The 17638-nt window shown below is 44.4% G+C and overlaps 1 protein-coding gene across 2 annotated transcripts in view; it reads left to right on the top strand.

The window, feature by feature from the left end:
- Positions 1-17638, top strand: part of Znf532 (zinc finger protein 532) — a 113152-nt gene that overhangs the window by 78296 nt on the left and 17218 nt on the right. Inside the window, exon 7 of one of the 2 annotated variants that reach the window (XM_028774230.1) lies at positions 772-1053. The exons of the other annotated variant lie outside the window; for it this stretch is intronic. Coding sequence (XP_028630063.1) covers positions 772-1053 — 282 coding nt within the window. The remainder of the gene's footprint in view (positions 1-771; positions 1054-17638) is intronic. 2 annotated transcript variants of the gene reach the window in all.

Below are 17638 nucleotides of genomic sequence, written 5' to 3'. Positions count from 1 at the left end.
TGTGTGCGTCCACACACATATGAACAGAATACATGCACACATGCACCGTGGCGTGTGTGCGTCCACACACATATGAACAGAATACATGCACACAAAATAGGTTAATGTTGAAAAATGGAACTAAAACACATAGCTTAGAGCAGTCACTAAAGCTATGTATTATTATGCTTCTTTATGGGGCTAGTGAGGTCACTCGCTGGGTAAAGGTACTTGCTGCCATCCTAATGGCCTGGGTCTCGTGCCTAGGAGCTGCATGGCAGAAGGAGAGAATCGACCCCTGCAAGATACTCTCTGAACGTCACACATGTACCATAACATTTGAGCCCTCCACAAGATAAAAAAGTTAATGCTCCTTTATCCAGCACCCCCCTTTTTTTTAATGAGACAGTCTCAGTTTATCACCCTAGCTTGCATAGAACTTGCTACATAGACCAGACTGGTCTCAAATTCATAGCCACCTGCCTCCCTCTACCTCCTGCCTCTACCATGCTTGGCTCCACTGTGTTTCATTCATCTTGATTTATTTAAATTTTTTTGTGACAAGAGGGTCACTGTGTGGCCCATGCTGGCCTGAAACTTGCTGTGTAGATTTGTTTCTGCCTCTGTCTCCTGAGTGCTTGGGTTACAGGTGTGCAACACCCTGTCTGATTTCTCCTTCATGTTTTTAATAATGTATATTTTTAGTTTAGGAAATACTTCTCTGAATGATTGTCAAATTCTGTTGAAACGGTATGATTTGTGATAGGCGTTTCTTTTCTTTTTACTATGCAGTCTATGCATGGAACATTGAAAAGTATTGAAGGGCCTCCAAACTTGGGTATAAACTTGCCTTTGAGCATTAAGCCTGCAACTCAGAATTCAGCAAACCACAGCAGAGAGGACGCCAAGTCCATGAATGGGAAAGAGAAATTGGAAAAGAAGTCTCCATCTCCTGCAAAGAAATCCACAGACTCTAAGAAGATGTCCAGTCTCGGGTGGACGTGTTGGGAGTGTGACCGTCTGTTCACACAGAGGGATGTGTATCTGTCCCACATGAGGAAGGAGCATGGGAAGGTCAGTGACAGTGACATCCATGCTCCGGCACCAGGAGGGGACACCGGCAGGTGCTGGTGACCCTCTGCCATTCAGTCTCTGTCAGTAGTCAGGATTAGTGTGACCTCGATGGCTGTGTGCCTCACTTGCTTTACCTGTGGAATGGGCATTCCCAAACCCTCCCTGTCCTACCTGCCTTCCCTTGTACACTCAAGAGTAGTACCTTGTTGATCATGTCTGTTGATAGCTGAGCATGCTGCCGATGAGGCTAAGGCTCATCTAAGTGCTCTGTGATCAGCAAGGAAGAGAGGAGGTGCAGAGGCAGCAGTGATGCTGCATGCTGCCAGCCTAGTTCTGCTTCTACCCTCTGGGTACCCAGGTGCCGTTGCACACCAGGCTGGGCAGGTGGGTTCCACAGAACTTTGGTCTGACAGTGAGTACCGGGGAGAAACAGCCTTCTCCGAGATGGTTCCAGTGAAACAGCTCTCTTTTTAATGGGGTTAACAAGGGCTGTATAAACCTTGAGGAGTGGGTAGGGGGTTTGGGGTAAATGTATATTATTGGCTATTGCTAAGGTCCTGGGAAGGCCTTATTTGCATGAAGAGGAATTCCAGGTGCTTGCTGGACGTGTCCTTACAGGGAGAGAGGAAGTTAATTAAACCTGTGTAACTTGGCCACGAGGCTTCGAGACTACCTCAAGGGTGGCAAAAGTGGGGGTCATACAGACTACATGCTCTGAGACCTGCAGGCTCAGAGCAGGGACCGAGCAGTCCTGACTCCTGCTGGTCTTATGATGAGATTTTCAGGGCACGGATATGCCTTGACCTCACTCTTGCTCCTGGCCGGCTCCCCTGTTGCCTGGCTTTCCTGCCCCGAGAGTGTTCCTGGTGGCTTTGTGAATCACCTAGAGTTTGTAGTACAAGGATGAGCTTCATGCCTTACAAAGCTCTGCAGTCCGACGCCTGAAATCACTCAACAGATGATTATACACTCTCTCTTTTATGATTTATTTATTTTTACTTTAAGTGTATGAGTGTGTATGAGCATGCACACCATGTGCATGCAGTGTTCACAGAGGACTTAAGAGCTACAGCCAGCTGTGAGCCCTGGGTGCTGGGAATTGAACCTAGGTCCTGTGAGAGCACCCAGTGCTGTAACTGTTGAGCCATCTCTTTAGCCCTTGCTTTCTCTTTATAGAATAATAAATATACATTTATAACTGGTAAGAATTGTTTTTAAAACTACCTAAAAGGGCCAGTGAGATGGTTCAACAGGTAAAAGCACTTGCCGCTATGTCTGGTAACCTGAGTTCAGTCCCCAGGACCCACACAGTAGGAGAGAACAGACAAGTTATCTTTGATTGTGATATTCATGGACGTGTCATATGGACACACACGTGCATGTGCACATACCCATAGAACTACTTAATAAGCAGAATTACTTTTTATATTACATATTACTGTATTTCTGGATACTCTGTTAGGCTGTGTTCACATTTTCTGATTGTTTGGGATCCAGAAAGAATCCATGGCAGGAGTCTCTGAATTTTTATTTTGAATGTGCTATTGGGTTATTGTGAAAATGGCATTGTTTGACTGATAGGCTATCTCTAACATTACTGGGTTTGGAATCTGTGTGTGTGTGTCCGTGTGTTTTGTATATGTCTGGATATGTAGGTGCCACAGCTCTGATGTAGAGGTCAGAGGACAACCTTGTGTGTAGGTACTCTCCTTCTACCTTGTTGGAGACAGAGTCTGTTGTCCACTGCTGCATCCTCTGAGCTAGCTGATCCATGAGTTTCCAGATCATCTGTCTCTGCCTCTGTCCCAGCTCACTGTGGGAGTGCTGGGATATGCACTCCTAGGAGGAGCTTTGCATGGGTTCTGGGGTTCCAGACTCAGGTCCTGGTGCTTTCCTGTCAAGTGCTTTATCTGCTGAGCCATCTCCTGAGCCTCAGGTTGAAGTCTTTAGATAAAAATATGTCCTAAGTACTGTTATTTTAAAAAATAATTTTTTTTTATTTTATGTACATTGGTGTTTTGACTGCATGTATATCTGTATTAGAATGTTGAGTCCTCTGGAACAGGAGTTACAGGTAGTTGTGAGCTGCCATGTAGTTGCTAGGAATTGAACCCAGGACCTCTCAAAAGAGCAGTCAGTGCTCTTATCCGCTGAGCCATCTCTCTAGCCCCTGTACTTTTATTTTATATCACATCATGAGGAATATAGCTTGTCTCACTTTTGATGATACTAAAATTGATATGTGGGTTCAAAGAGATAATATTTTTAAAGAAAAAAAAACCATCATCTTAGAGCTTTAACCTTTATCTTGCTTTGTCCTTGGGAAACTGTAAAGATGTGCAGGAGTGACTAGATACTAGTTTATACTGGACCTTGAAGAAGTTATTATGTGGAGTAGTAGTCACATTTATTAATCTACCTCATTTATTTATAGTGTTTATTTGAACCACTTATAAAGCTAATGTGTTTCCTTTTGACCACTGAAGTGCTATAAATTCTTTACCCATTACAGGGATCCCAAGGTAAGGCAGCACTTTTATTGCATTTGCTTTAGTACATTATCTCTTTAGATAAAATAAGAGTTCCTTGTGGGCTGTATCTAGCTTCATCTAGGCAGCTCTGAGTTCTTGTATATTATTGTCCTTGGCAACAGAGAATGTTTTCTTTGTTTTTCCCCTTGAGAACATTTTCTAAAGGATAGATTTGACCATGCCTCATCCTTTCCTAAGACAGTTTCTCTCTCTTGAGAGAGCCGTGTCTTTGTGCCTTCCTGGGTCTGTTCCTTGGGCACCCCTGCAACCATGTCTTTGTAATTTGCACCTGGGCAAGGGATGTCCTTTCAGTGTTACAAACACTGTCCAGTTACTTCTGGGACTCTCCACTCTGGTAGTGTGAGAGACCACACTTCCCTGGTAGTGTGAGAGACCACACTTCCCTGGTAGTGTGAGAGACCACACTTCCCTGGTAGTGTGAGAGACCACACTTCCCTGGTTGTGTGAGAGACCACACTTCCCTGGTAGCTGGCTTCTTATCCTTTACGTGCCAGCTTAGACAGCACCTCATCTAGAAATTCTTTCTCGGTCCCCTAATACCAAATGATTTATTTTTCTTGAATGTTTTAGTAGCAACCATTGCTTGTTTCTAGCACTAAATGCCCTCTCTCCATTGCTTCTGTGGATGCTCTGGTTTGTAGTTCATGGTGGGTTGAAAATACTTATTGTTGGGCTAGAGAGATGGCTCAGTGGTTAAGAGCACCGTCTGTTCTTCCAGAGGTCCTGAGTTCAATTCCCAGCAACCACATGGTGGCTCACAACCGTCTATAATGAGATCTGATGCCCTCTTCTGGTGTCTCTGAAGACAGCAACAGTGTACTTACATACATGAAATAAATAAATCTTTAAAAAAAAAAAAAGAAGAAGAAAATACTTATTGCATTAGTATGAGTGAGTTCTACTTTGGAAGGCATCTTTCCCTCTAGACCTAACTTTCCCTCTGAGTTACCCATGCCATCGTGACCTCCAAGTATCCTGTATTGTAGGGACTTACAAGGAGTTGTGTGTAAGGAAGCAACCCATCAGTCCTTAGGCTGAGCTGACCAAGGCTCTGAAATACTCTGTTCTCAAACGGGAATGGACAGTTTGAAAAGGTGTCAGGAGAGCACAGTTGTCATTCCTGTCCTGCCAGAAGCATCTAAGTTTGCTAGATTACCTGATGAAATACCACTGTGCATAGAAAGTACCTGTCAGTGTGAAGATATACTTGACTCCAGACTACAGTTAGGACTGGAAAGTGAATATATGCTTGTGTGGAATACGTTTTCAGTAACCTGGCAGCTGTGCCAGCCACAGTACAGTCACTGCTTGGGTGTTATTGCTGGTAGAATGGTTATTTTAACATGGTTTTGAGAAAGGATCTAAGTTAGGGGTATCCTCAACTGGTATAAATTAAGATTTTTATGTCATAATAATTTACTGTCGTGTGTGTGTGTGTGTGTGTGTAGGGGTATGACTAGGCACACAGATTCTGTGGCTTGTGTGAATATTAGTGGACAACCTTGTAGAATAAGTCTTCTACCTTTATATGGTGTTTTGCTTTTCTATTGGTGTGATGGAATACTCTAACAAAAGCAACTTAAGAGAATAAGGGCATATTCTAACCCCATCATGGAATAAGGGTATATCCTGTTCTATCATGGAATGAGGCATATCCTAGCGCCATCAGGGCAAACAAGTCGGGAGGAGCTTGAAGCAGCTGGTCACATGATACCATACTTAAGAAGCAGAGAGTGATGAATGCTCACTTCTGTTCAGCTTCCATTCTTCATTTACAATCCAGGGTCCTAAGGAGGGAATGATGCCACCCACAGTGGACAGTCTTTTCACCTTAAGCAATGTAATGAAGACAATCTCCCTTAGGATGCTCAGAGGTTTATCTCCCTGGTCTAGAGTCTTTTAAGTTGACAGCTAACTCTGTCTAACTAATACACTTGGGGTCTGAGGATTGAACTCAGGTGGTCTGGCTTGAATAGTAAATATCTTTACTCACCGAGCCACTTTGCTGCCCAGATAGTATGTATTAAAATTTTAATTAAAAACTTGTAAATGTACTGAATTACTATTTTATTCATTTAAAAATATCTTTAAAATATTTTACTTTAAAAAGTATTCTAAAAGGATAAATAGTTAAAAAGAAGAGTGTCACAGGAATGAATGCCTCAGGTAGACAACCAGTAGAAAGGTGGATGGTTTGCTGTCATTAGTATAGCTATCCAGTGTGGCTGGATTTAACATACTTTTGGTGATGAAGTCTGGAGGGTGTTATCTGTGCCACAGCGAGTCTGGGGGTCTCAGAGGAGGACTTTATGGAGTCACTGTTTTCCTTCCATCTTCATATGAGTCTGTGGGTCCATCTTGGATCTTCAGGCTTGCACGGCAGGCACCATTACCCACTGAGCCATCTCCCTGATCCCTGATCATGAATGCTTAAGGGTGAGTCCTGTTTGGCTTTGATATTTATTACTCAGCTCTTTGTCTTATAATGCAGTGCATTTCAGAGTATCTCTGAGGTTACCGATTGAAGTGTAGTTCTCTTTTGATCAGCGCTTCATGCAGGGGCAGGAGCTTTTGTGGTAGCCACAAGCACAGAGCTGGGGTACAGGTTTGCAAATTAAATAGTTTTCCAACCAAAGAAGGTCTGTTATCTTTGGGGTCTCTCTGTTCTTTGCCATAAAATTAGCTGGTCAGTATCATTTCCCTGAAGAGCTCCAAGCTTATCAGTCCTTCTTCAGTTTCAGGTATGTTGTATTTCCTGATGTTCTCTTTTGATTCTCTGTGGGATCTTTCTAGGAACCTCAAGTTAATCTACTAAGCGAGATTATGTCTGAGGTCATTCTTATAGATCAACCATTCTGCAGTTTTAAGAGCTAATGCTATATAACACAGAAAGTAAGTTATCTATATTTGTTCAAATCTTTATGATTAAAGGGCAATCTACGATAATCGTCATTTTTCTCACTGATTATCTGATAACACCCCTAGACAAAGAAACCATTGCTAACTTGTTGATACGAAGATTCTGAGGCATAAGGTCATTCATATGTGGCTCATGAGACTCATGGATACGATTCTGTTCTTTTTAACTTGGGAGGAGCCTAGAAGATTTGGGCTTGAATGCTGCAGTGCCACTTACCAGCAGTGTGGCCTTGTAAAACAGCAACCACCAGGCTCCAGTTTACATGGCCTGGAGAATGGATGCAGTACTGGTCACCACACAGGCTCTTTTGAAATTGGTGACATGACAGCATGTTTTTATTGAATGGAACAATATTATAGCTATTAGTTCTCTGAAGCATAGACTAGCTTTTTAAAAAATTGTATCTTATTTGTTTTGTGTGCATGCTGTAGCATCCATAGGGAGGCCAAGAAGACACCTTGGAGGAGTCTGTCGTCTCCTTCTATCATGTGGATGCCAGGGATTGAATCATGGTCGTTAGCATTAATGGCAGGTGCCTGTACCCACTGAACCATCCTTCTAACTCTAGAATCTCTGCCCCTCCCTGAACCAGGCTCTTGCTGGGTATCCCAGCTCCGTGTCCTGTGATGATAGGTGTGCACCATCACACCAGCTTTAGATTTTTACAGTTTACACAAAAGAATTTTTCTATGATAAATGTTTTTCCCCACCCTTTATTATTTCTGGTTAGCTGGTGTTGCCCTCCATGGGCAGCCGAGGAAGATCCTGAGCTCCTGATCTTTCTGCCCTAACTTCCAGGTGTGCATGACCGTAATTAGTTTCTGCAGTACTGAGGACTGAGTTCTGGCTTAGTACTGAGCTAAGTCACATCTCCAGCCCTAAAGTCTATTTCATATACTTTATAAATTTATAACATTTAAAATCTTTCATTTTGAAGTGATTTTAGACTTACAGAAATTGAGTGTAACTTCTGTTGGCTCATTTCCTGTCTTGGCCACTGCTAACGTTTTTCTGATTAGAGAATATGACAGAAACTTACTTGTGCATACATCATCAGTGATGGAGGGCGATTACCGAGCTTTCAGACATATCCTAGTTGTTCTGCAAACATCCCTTTTCTCATCCTGTGCCTAGTCTAGGCCTTTTTTGTGTTGATTTGCTTGGTCTTATAGCTCTTCTCCGACTGTGACCATTTGTGCTGTCTGCATGATGACTGGTTTATTTTTTTTTTTTTTTGTTTTTTTGTTTTTCGAGACAGGGTCTCTCTGTGTAGTCCTGGCTGTCCTGGAACTCACTTTGTAGACCAGGCTGGCCTCGAACTCAGAAATCCGCCTGCCTCTGCCTCCCAAGTGCTGGGATTAAAGGCGTGCGCCACCACAGCCCGGCTGATGACTGGTTTATTACAAGATTGTACAACTTGGGCTTGTCTGATGTGTCCCTTGTGATTTGTCACTTGGTTTTGGCAGGGATGTCACAGAACTGATATTGTCCTCAGTGCATCCTAGTGACTCACTTCTGGGTTTGTCAACTCTAAACCCTTTGTTACGTTGGTGACTGTCAGTTTCTTCACTGTAAATTGCTATTTTTTCATTGTACTAATAAGTGCTTTGTGGTGAGTTAATTTGCGATTATGCCAATATCCTGTTTCTCCTCGACTTTGTACCTTTGCTGTGACTGTCCATCTTATGTATGTTGGCAGCAGTGGCCATTCAGGGTCAGCCTTGTGGGGCTTTGCTCTGGAACTGTTTTTCATTGACTCATGGAGAGTCTCTAGTAAGAATACAGTCTGTTTTTATCAAGGGCTGGATGGGCTAATGCCTAATTATTTTCCTCCCCAATGGTTCTACATGTTGTGGATGGTCAGCTCCTGTGTCTTTTGGGTAAGCTTATTCAAGAATGTCCCCTTGTCATAATGTGTGCTCTTTCCCAGCTCTGCAGCTGCCATTTCTTTGCGAGCCTGGATGTTTTGCAAAGAGAGGGAGCACCATGTTTTATTTTAATTTTTATCATTTGTATGTGTATGAATGTTTTGCCTGCATGTGTGTCTATGCACCACTAGTGTGCAGTGACCACAGAGGTTTAAAGAGGGCATCAGATCCCCTGGAACTAGTGTTACAGATGGTTGTGAGCCACCTTGTGGGTGTTGGGAACCAAATCTGGGTCCTTGCAAGAACAACTAGTGCTCTTAACCACTGAGCATCTCTCCAGCCTCTGTAACAAGTTTTTAAGAGACTCTTATGTGTGTTTGATCCCTACTGAGCATTGGGAACTGTAATTAGGAAACTGACAGTTGTGGGTGGAGTTGCTAGTAGGAGCTTAGCTATTTGATGGTGATGTCTTAGGTAGTTTGTTGTATGTTCTCAGAATTAGAATGAGAAACTTTGAACAGTATGTTTACCTATTGGAAGGTAGATGTAGGTGTGTGTGTGTGTGTGTGTGTGTGTGTGACACAGACAGACAGATACACACACACAGAGGGAGGGATGGAAGGAAGGAAGGAACACAGAGAACAGAGAGAGATTGGTTATATAGTATAATGTCCTACAACTTGGACTTGTCTAATGTCTAATTCTTTTTTAAATCTGTGTGTATGTGTGTATGCATGTACACACATATGTTGTAAATTCATGTACATGTGTAAAGGTTGGGGACAACCTCTAGTGTTGGTATTGGTCCTCATGTTCGACCATATTTTAGGCAGGACCTTGTATTTGCTGCATCGTTTGCTAGGCTGCTGGCTTGTAAACTTTCTGAGATTATCCTGTTTCCATTCCTATCTTGCCCAGGGAGTCCTGGGATTGCAGATGGGTGCCACCATGCCTGGTGTTCTGTGAGTTCTGGGAATCTGAACTCAGGTCCTCACTCTTGCAAATGTTTCATCCAGTCCTGGAAGGAGTTTTTAATAAAGATATTTAGCCAAATAAGGAACACAACATGCATATAGTTTTAAGGAAAAGTAGAGATTGCGCACAACTAAGAGAAGACAGAATTGGTAGAATTTCTCAGTACTATATTATTACTGGAAGGATAAGAGTCATTGTTTGGGATTAGTTGGGATTTAAAGTGGGACTTGAAGCTCTCCCTCTCCTTAGCACTTAGGGAGCAGAGGCAGAAGAAGTACAAGTTGGAGGCCAGCCTGGTCTGAATAGTGAGTTTTAAGTCAACCGAGCTTCTGTAGTGAGACAAAACAAAATCGCTGGGTCTTTGAGTCCTCTTGTCTCAACAATGTATGTGTGAGTGTAGATGTTAGAGGCATTCCCATCTCTTATCCTGATACTGTGCAGTCAGCAACCAGGGTCTCAATACAAAACAACTTCTAGGATGAAGCCACTGTGTCAACAGGAGAGCAGAGGAAAAGCAGTGAGTCTGGCACAGGACTTCCTCTTAGAGCCCGGCCACACATGCTCTCCAGTAAACAAGCTGGTTTCCGCAGGAGTGGAGCTCACAGAGCCGATTGTAAAGCTTCCAGTTGATTCCAGTGGACATCCAGGCTTTAAAACATCTGAGGTTCTCCGTGCAGCATCCCTCAGCCCTGTTGCACCAGCTCATCTGCTTATCTTGGCACCAGGCACCTTTGCTGAGTTATATGCAGGGAGAGTTGATCCCAAGCACATTAGTTGACTTTCCTCCTGATAGTAAATTGGGATACCCAAGCAGATGGAAGTGGACATTTCAAAGGAGGAGTCCGAGGCAGCCTAATGCCTGATTATAGGTCATCCTAGGATGTCTTCATGTTGTTGCCTAAGGGTGTAAACCCCAGTTTAGGGTAAAGCTAAAGATATTATCGTCAAATTTTAGTTTTGCGTGTATGTGTATGTATGTCTGTCTAGACGTGCGTGTGCTAGTGTGCTTGTGTAGAAGGCTGAGGACATCTTGTGGGAATCTGTTTTCTCTTTCATGTGTGGCCCAGGAGCTGACCTCAGAGCGTCAGGGTTAGTGACAAGTGCTTTTACCCACTAAGCCATCTGTCAAAAGCCAAAGATGTCACCCCTTGCGTTTCTACAAGGTGCGGCTGATTTGCAGTACCTACCATCTTTCCGTCTTTTGTGGAATAGACTTTCAGATATAGCCGAAGGAAAGAAAGGGCTGTGGGGGAATGGTAGGCAGGGCGCTGGGCCTGAGTAGAGCTGGGGCAGCACGTGCTGTCTGTGCCTTTGAAAATGATGGTTGTATGTTCTCCAGCTCACAGCACCCATGCCACACTTACCTTGCTCCTTTAAAACTTCGTGTGTGTGTGTTTGTGTGTGTGTGTGTGTGTGTGTGTGTGGTGCATGTGTGTGCTTATCATTTTTATATACACACACACACTTTTTAAAAGCTGTCTATCCAATGTCAGTCTCATTCATGTTTATAAAAGGGACAGAGCATGATTTCTTCTCCCTAGCTTAATTAATCTGAGGGTCAAATATCATATTTTTTCCTTTGTCTGTTGCCTTTAACCTGTGAGGCTGCCTTTAATGATGACCATTGGCTATGAACAGAAAATCATCTGGCTTGCACATTTCCCCCCAGATGGTTTCATTTTCTTTCTCTAGCGGGTGTTTACACTGCTGGCATGAGACCTGAGTGGCTTCAGTGCATACATGTGCGACAACAATAGTTTTGTCTTTTCTTTTTCTCAATTTATCTTTCAATTGTGAGGATGTTGACTTTCTGCCAAAACCATATCACCTTGACCACAGGTTAAAAATTCAGTTTTTTCTGTCCCTTGATGTAGAGTTTGTGATCCTTGTGTGATTAGGGTAAATACACTCAAACAAAGTGCATAGGCTGGGTTCAGAATGTGGCATAGTGGCAGTGTATGCCCGGCACACCCCAGGTCTGCGTCCACCCCGGCACCAGGAAGGTCACCACGGCTCATCTGCCCCTGCTTCTGTGGAACAGTGACTTCCTGCTGGGCTTTATGTTTCCATCAGATTTAAATAGATGATTAAAAAAACATATAAGTTGGTTTGTACGTTAATACTTTGCACTAGAAATATGTATCCTATATAATGTTGGTTTTATGAAAATTCATTCATTTTGTCTACAGACCTTGATATTTTGTCAGTATATTTTATTATAATTTTATGTAGACTGTTTCACAGTTTCATGCAGTTTTGTGGTTAATATGTTTATGAGTTGTTATAATTTACATTAGTGTGTTTTATTGGAGATCGTTTTGTAGATGTCCTCACTTGTTATTTTAAGGATATAAATGGCTTGCAAAGATGGTATTGACAATTTTTAGTTTAAAGAAGACAAAATACAACCCTAGCCATTGCTTCTGATAACTTGTGACTAAGTTGAAAGTGAGAGTAATTACAACAACAAAGCCAACACTTGTCAATGACTATGACAACATTTACTCTAACTTGGGACTTGTCACTTAGCTGCCATTGCAGAGGGAGAGCAAAGTGTGGAGAAAGCTCTGAGCAGAGGTGAGTCTGCTCCCCTGTAGCAGGGGTGAGTCTGCCCCAGTGAGTCTCACTCGGGTGGGTTTCTAGCCACTGCTCCTGAGACGCTGTGCTGGCTGACAGGCCAGATACATCTTAGTGGTGGGTGTTCTTCTCAGTGATATTAAGTAGCTGTGGATCAATCAGCAAAGACACCTGTTCTGTCTAGCTTGTAAAGCCCTTCCTCCTTTTGAAGCTTTTGAAGTTAGGATAGAAAGGCATGTGTCTCGGTCTGCCATTTCGTGTGGTGTTAGTCCTTTCCCCTCTGCCCTGCTTGCCCTCCTGCCTTTGCGGAGTCTGGACCACAGTCATGGACCCTCGTTCACAGTTGCGGCTCTCTGCCATTGGCCACTTGTTTTACTGTCTTCTCTCCTCCTCCCATTCTCTCCTTTCCCTTCCATTCCTTTACCTCAGGGGGTCCTCCTCTGCTCCCACAGCTACCTACTAAGAGTGTCATGACCTGCACAGCCACACATGGACTGAGATCTGGGATCCCCTCTGTGGACACTTGTGATCTTTCTTTCCAGGTCTAGCTCATTTTCCTTAACAATGTCCTATTCCATTAGTTTGGCTGCAAACTAATTTCATTTTTTCTTTACAGATGAATAAAATCCCATGTGTGTATGTGTGAACCACATGTTCTTTATCTACTTATCTGTTGGTGGACACCTAGGCTGTTTCCATTCCTTAGTGGTTGTGAATGATCCCTGGAATAAACATGCATGTGTCAGGATCCCTGGGGTCGGACTTTATATCCTTTGAGTATATGCCCATGGGTGGTCTAGCTTGGTCATACAGTATTACTAGCTCTGTGTTTAGTTTTCTGCGGAGCCTGTGAGTGGACTTATGTAGTGTCTGTACCTATTTATATTCCCACACTTGCCAGCATTGTTTTCTGTTCCTGAGTGTCCCCTAGGTGTTTATTCAGCCTTTCCTAGTCATTTCCTTGAGGTGCTGTCAGGTTATGTTATTACCAGTGAGCACATGTCACTCTTGGGAGTGACATCCCTCTGTTCTCAGCTGGGGCCCAAGGCTTTTCTGGGTTTGTTTGCAGTTGTGGGGAATAGCATAGTAGGGTATCAGTTAACTTGGAAATCTCCTATAGGCTCACACCTTGTTTTAGAACTGCCTGTCTTTCTCAGCAATTGTCCGTAAGGATTTGGATGTTGTATGGATTGTGGCCATCCTGGGAATGGTTTTGAGGAATTTCTGAAGAAAGCAGCTCTTTTTCAAAAAGTTTAGGAACTGTAGAGAAGTGTGCCAGGTAGCCCTAGCCTGGAGGCAGGCATTCCATGCCAGCAGGGGCCCACTGGCATTGCCACCCCATATTTGTTCTTCTGATGGTGGGGTTGTAGGTGTTGGGGTTAGTGCTGGGACACTAGGCAGGACCTGGGTGCAAGCTTCTCATTGGTGCCTGTGATACTTCATGCTCACGTCTCCCCTTTGCTTCCCCGCTCCTCCTTCCCAGGAACTCTGCCATGGGAATGGGGTCAGTTGGTGGTGGAGAGGGCAGCTCTTCAGGGTAAGCAGCTCTCCATCCCCAGAGCCTGGAAAGCAGACCCAGCAGGAAGGTGGGTCGGGAACGTGACTTCAGTTTTAGGATCCAATAATAAGTATAATTTATTTTCTCTAGTGCTGCAGATGGAACCCAGGGCCTTGAGTTATTTTGGGATTATCAGCCAGAATCTAGAAAGTTCCAAGCTTGCCACATATTATTATACCGATTCTAAACCAAGTGAAGGATTCGGAAAGGGGACTCTGAGTGCTGAGGATGTAGTTCAGTGGTGGACCACTTGCCTGGCTTGTGCAGGGCTCTGGGTTCAATTGCTAGAGCATCCTTATCCGCACCCCCATCACCAAGAGAGTGCAGCTCTTAGTTACCCTCACCCAAGAGGAGAAGCTGGGAGATTAAGAACAGGAAATTGAAAGAAATTGAAGTGACAAGCCCAGTTTCTGTTTCTAAAACACACTGATTATTCTGAGGCATAGAAAATTAAAATTAAATAAATTGCTCAAGAAAGATGAAGCTATTTGAAAGCATGATACAGAGATGCCTGTATCTCCTACTCGGCTTGTGTGTAGTCAGAGAGCTGTATGTCAGACAGAGGACTTAGCGTTGGGATGAACTCTGTCTGCTTAGATGTCTGCTGGAGCCATGAGAGAGGCATTTCCAGTAAACTCATGTGAGTTTCTTACAAACAAGGTTGAGCAGAGGTAGATCTATATTTACTGGCATTTATTTGTGTGTCCTAAAGAGAAGGACACATCCTTCTTAGCAGATTATGTCTGTTTTCCCATGACTTGTGGGAAGGTTGTTAGCAAAGTTCATTGCATGAGTAATTGAGTAGGAAAGCCCCAGGTCCAAAGATGTACAGTAAAACTACAACACAGAGCAGTAAGACAGACATGGGGAGTCCTAGTCGGCAAGTCAGTGCCTTGTGTTTTAAAAGCCTTAGGGGCTGGGATGCCCAGAGCTGGAGTAGTTGGGTGGGGCGGGGTCCCAGTAGGATCACCAGTAGAACTGGTCCCCTGTGTTTGGAACCAAATATAGCAGCCCCTCCACATCCATGGGAATGGATTCTAGGACAGACTCTGTTTCTTCTCCCTTACAAAATCCATGGATGCTCTAGGCCCCTAGGAAATGTGATACAGTAGCTATGTGCTTAACATCTCTCATTTGTAAGTTTCAAATGGTCTCAGGATGGCTGAAAAGTGCCTGCGCAGTGAAATAGCATGCAAATTGTTGCTATGCTAAAGGGTGCCATGCTCCTGCTTAGGAATGGCGACAAGGAAAATGTGTCTGCTCTTTTTCAGTGGGGGCAGTCTTTGTTGTTGCTGTTTTGTTGTTCTAAATTTTCAGTTCTGTGCTTGATTGGAGCAGAGTGGTAGAACCTCCCGTTTGGGAGCCATAGCTAAAGAGCCCATCATAAAATGCCCTCGGCAGGTCCCAGAATACTCTCTGGCCACCCAACAGCTGCCAGAGCAATCCTGTAGATCCTGGCGCTTCTGCGTGTGTGAGGCATTGCTTAGGCCTGGGTGCGTAGACCTTGCCTTCTGTTGCATCAGTGACATAGGACTGCTGCCATTGTGTCTGTCACTGTTGCTGCTGTAGTTCCTTCACCTAGGGACGTGCTCTGAGCTCATCATCGCCACCAGCAAGCTCCCCGTTTTACTGTGTGTACCTGCTGTAGCCTTGGGGGCCTGGGATCACCTCCCAGGTTATGTCTGTGTATTCTCTGTAGATCACTGTCCCGAAGACCACCTGTGGATTAGCATGGGCCCTTGGTAGATGCGGAAGGGAGCAGTCCAGATGTGCAGCTAGCTGCTAGTCTCTGTGCTGTGCTAAGCTGGGGAAGCTGATTTAAACTCTCTGTTTGGCCAAAGTCTGTTACCGTGACCATCTGTCATCCGATTTGGTAACCAGAGATTTGGATGTTTAATTTTATCTTCCTGCTGGGCAGATTGAGGCTTTGACCAGAAGAGCTGGCTGAAAGGGCCTGGATGTTACTGTGTGGGCTCGCTTGGCAGATCCAGGCAACCCTTAAAAGAACCCAGCTTTAGGTACCAAGGAGCATCTTTGCACAGAAGCACACATGGCACTCTGAAGAGTCTGTACTCTTTGAGGTATGAGAGCAGTAACTGGGATGTTTCAACACAGTGAGTAATATGTTTACAGACATCCAGACTCGCCTGCTGCGTCGCCCACAGGGCTGATGGAGGAATAGGCTTTCCTGTTTATTTCTAGTTTGCTCTGGAGGTGGAGGATGTCTGGATTCTGGTGCCCAGACAGGCATCCTGTCATGGGTCAACGTACCAGGCAGTACTTTCTGGTATAAGGACAATTCTTATTAAAAACACCACCCACAGGCAGACATGAGTTCATCTCCCTGGCACAGACAGCCATTTGTTTTTGGTCCTGTCACCAGCTTCCTGGTGGCTTTCTTGAGCTTGGGTTTTGTTGTCTGGATGCTGTGTCCTTTGCTGGGCTTGTTACATAGCAAGACTTTGACTCTGCTAGACACTTATACCAATATTTCCACCACCCAAACCTTACATCCCTGCCTGTGCCTCAGGCGCTCTCCCTGTCCCTGAGATCCTGAATGGCAGCAGGCCCAACAGAGTGTAGATGAAGGGGAGTCTAGTCTCTTGTGGCCAGAAGAGCCAGTGTTAAGTTTGCTGATGTGCTGGAGATGGCCGGCTGCCCTGTTGTGTCCTAGGACTGGGGCTCTGCCACCGTTCAAGAGGCTCACATGATTTTGTCTAAGAAGGCAGCCATCACTCAACATTTCTTAGGAAAATGTTCTGAAATGCTCCTGGCAGGCCAGTTTGTAAGTGTGCAGCACCTAACACACGTTTCCACCTGTAGGTTCACTGTGTTGGGCATCTGTGCTCTAGTGGGGATGGCAGAGGAAATGACAGGCCACTCTACGGGGTTGATTTAATATGGAAAAATTGTTTTTAATTGGCACTTATTAGTCTCTGGGAGGTCATAGATTCCCACTCAGCTCTATTTTATAATAGGACAGTTGTAGACACAGGAGCATGCAGCCCTCGTGTGAAAGTCAACGAGGGTAGAGTGACCAGACCACCCTGTTAGAGGAGGATGAAGGCTTACTTGGAAATAGAGGCTCAAGCATTGAAGAAGGTCTGCATGACCATGGGAATGCCTGGCATGTATCCTGGGGTGGTTCAGGGGAGCAAAAAGGTACCCCAATGGAGCCTCACCCCCTTTCACATGAATCTATGGAGCCATCACAGACAGTTCTCACACAGTGCTTGTGACACTGGCCGGGATTACATCTAGTGGTCCTGGTTCTTTACACCCAGCATGATGGCTGGTTGTACCTATCAACAGTGTATTTAGACAGTTGGAAAAACACTGTATGGTGAAGGGTTAGGGACACCTCCGGGGGAGGAGCCTTTGATGTATGGTGAAGGGTTAGGGACACCTCCAGGGGAGGAGCCTTTGATGTATGGTGAAGGGTTAGGGACACCTCCGGGGGAGGAGCCTTTGATGACCATTTAATGTTCACTTTGGGAAGACTTACATTTATTTGCTTATTTACTTCTTAACATTATTACAAATTCTTACAAATCATTTAAAGTGGTGATTGTTTTGGAGAGGAATATTCATTTTTTCTTGAAAATGAATAATTATAAGAACTCATAGGTCTTTAGACATTAAAGGCTATTTAGATAATTTCTAATTCAAAATGACAAAATAATATTGTATGAAAGATTGTATTAGAAGGCAGATTGGTGGTGGAGCGTGTGTCACCTTGTCATGCCCAAGGCCACGGGTCCAGTCTAGCACCACACAAACCGGCCTTGGTGGCACACGCCTGTAATCCCGATTGAGTTGGAGGAAGTTGGGTCTGGGGTTCAGGGTCATGTAGATACACTGTGTGTTTAAGGCTTGGTTGGTCTACAAGAGACCTTGACTTTGGGAAAGAAAGAAGGGAAGGCAGACAGGCAGGCAGTTTCTCTAAGTTCTCCCAGCGGCTCCTCTCTGAAGGTGGGACCCGAAGCCCTTCTGTATCAGCTACTGTTCAATAAGGGAAGATAAGAGGGAGCCTAGGTATGTGTTGGTAGTTCTAATACCCTGGCGCCCAGGATTTATCTGGAATCAAGTCCTCTCGGCACAACTGTCTGGTACTACCCTGAGCTTCGGTGCTGTG

The sequence above is a fragment of the Grammomys surdaster genome, unplaced genomic scaffold, assembly GCF_004785775.1.
Source record: "Grammomys surdaster isolate TR1022 unplaced genomic scaffold, NIH_TR_1.0 239, whole genome shotgun sequence".
NCBI lineage: Eukaryota > Metazoa > Chordata > Mammalia > Rodentia > Muridae > Grammomys > Grammomys surdaster.
This window is presented reverse-complemented; position numbering and strand designations above follow the sequence as displayed.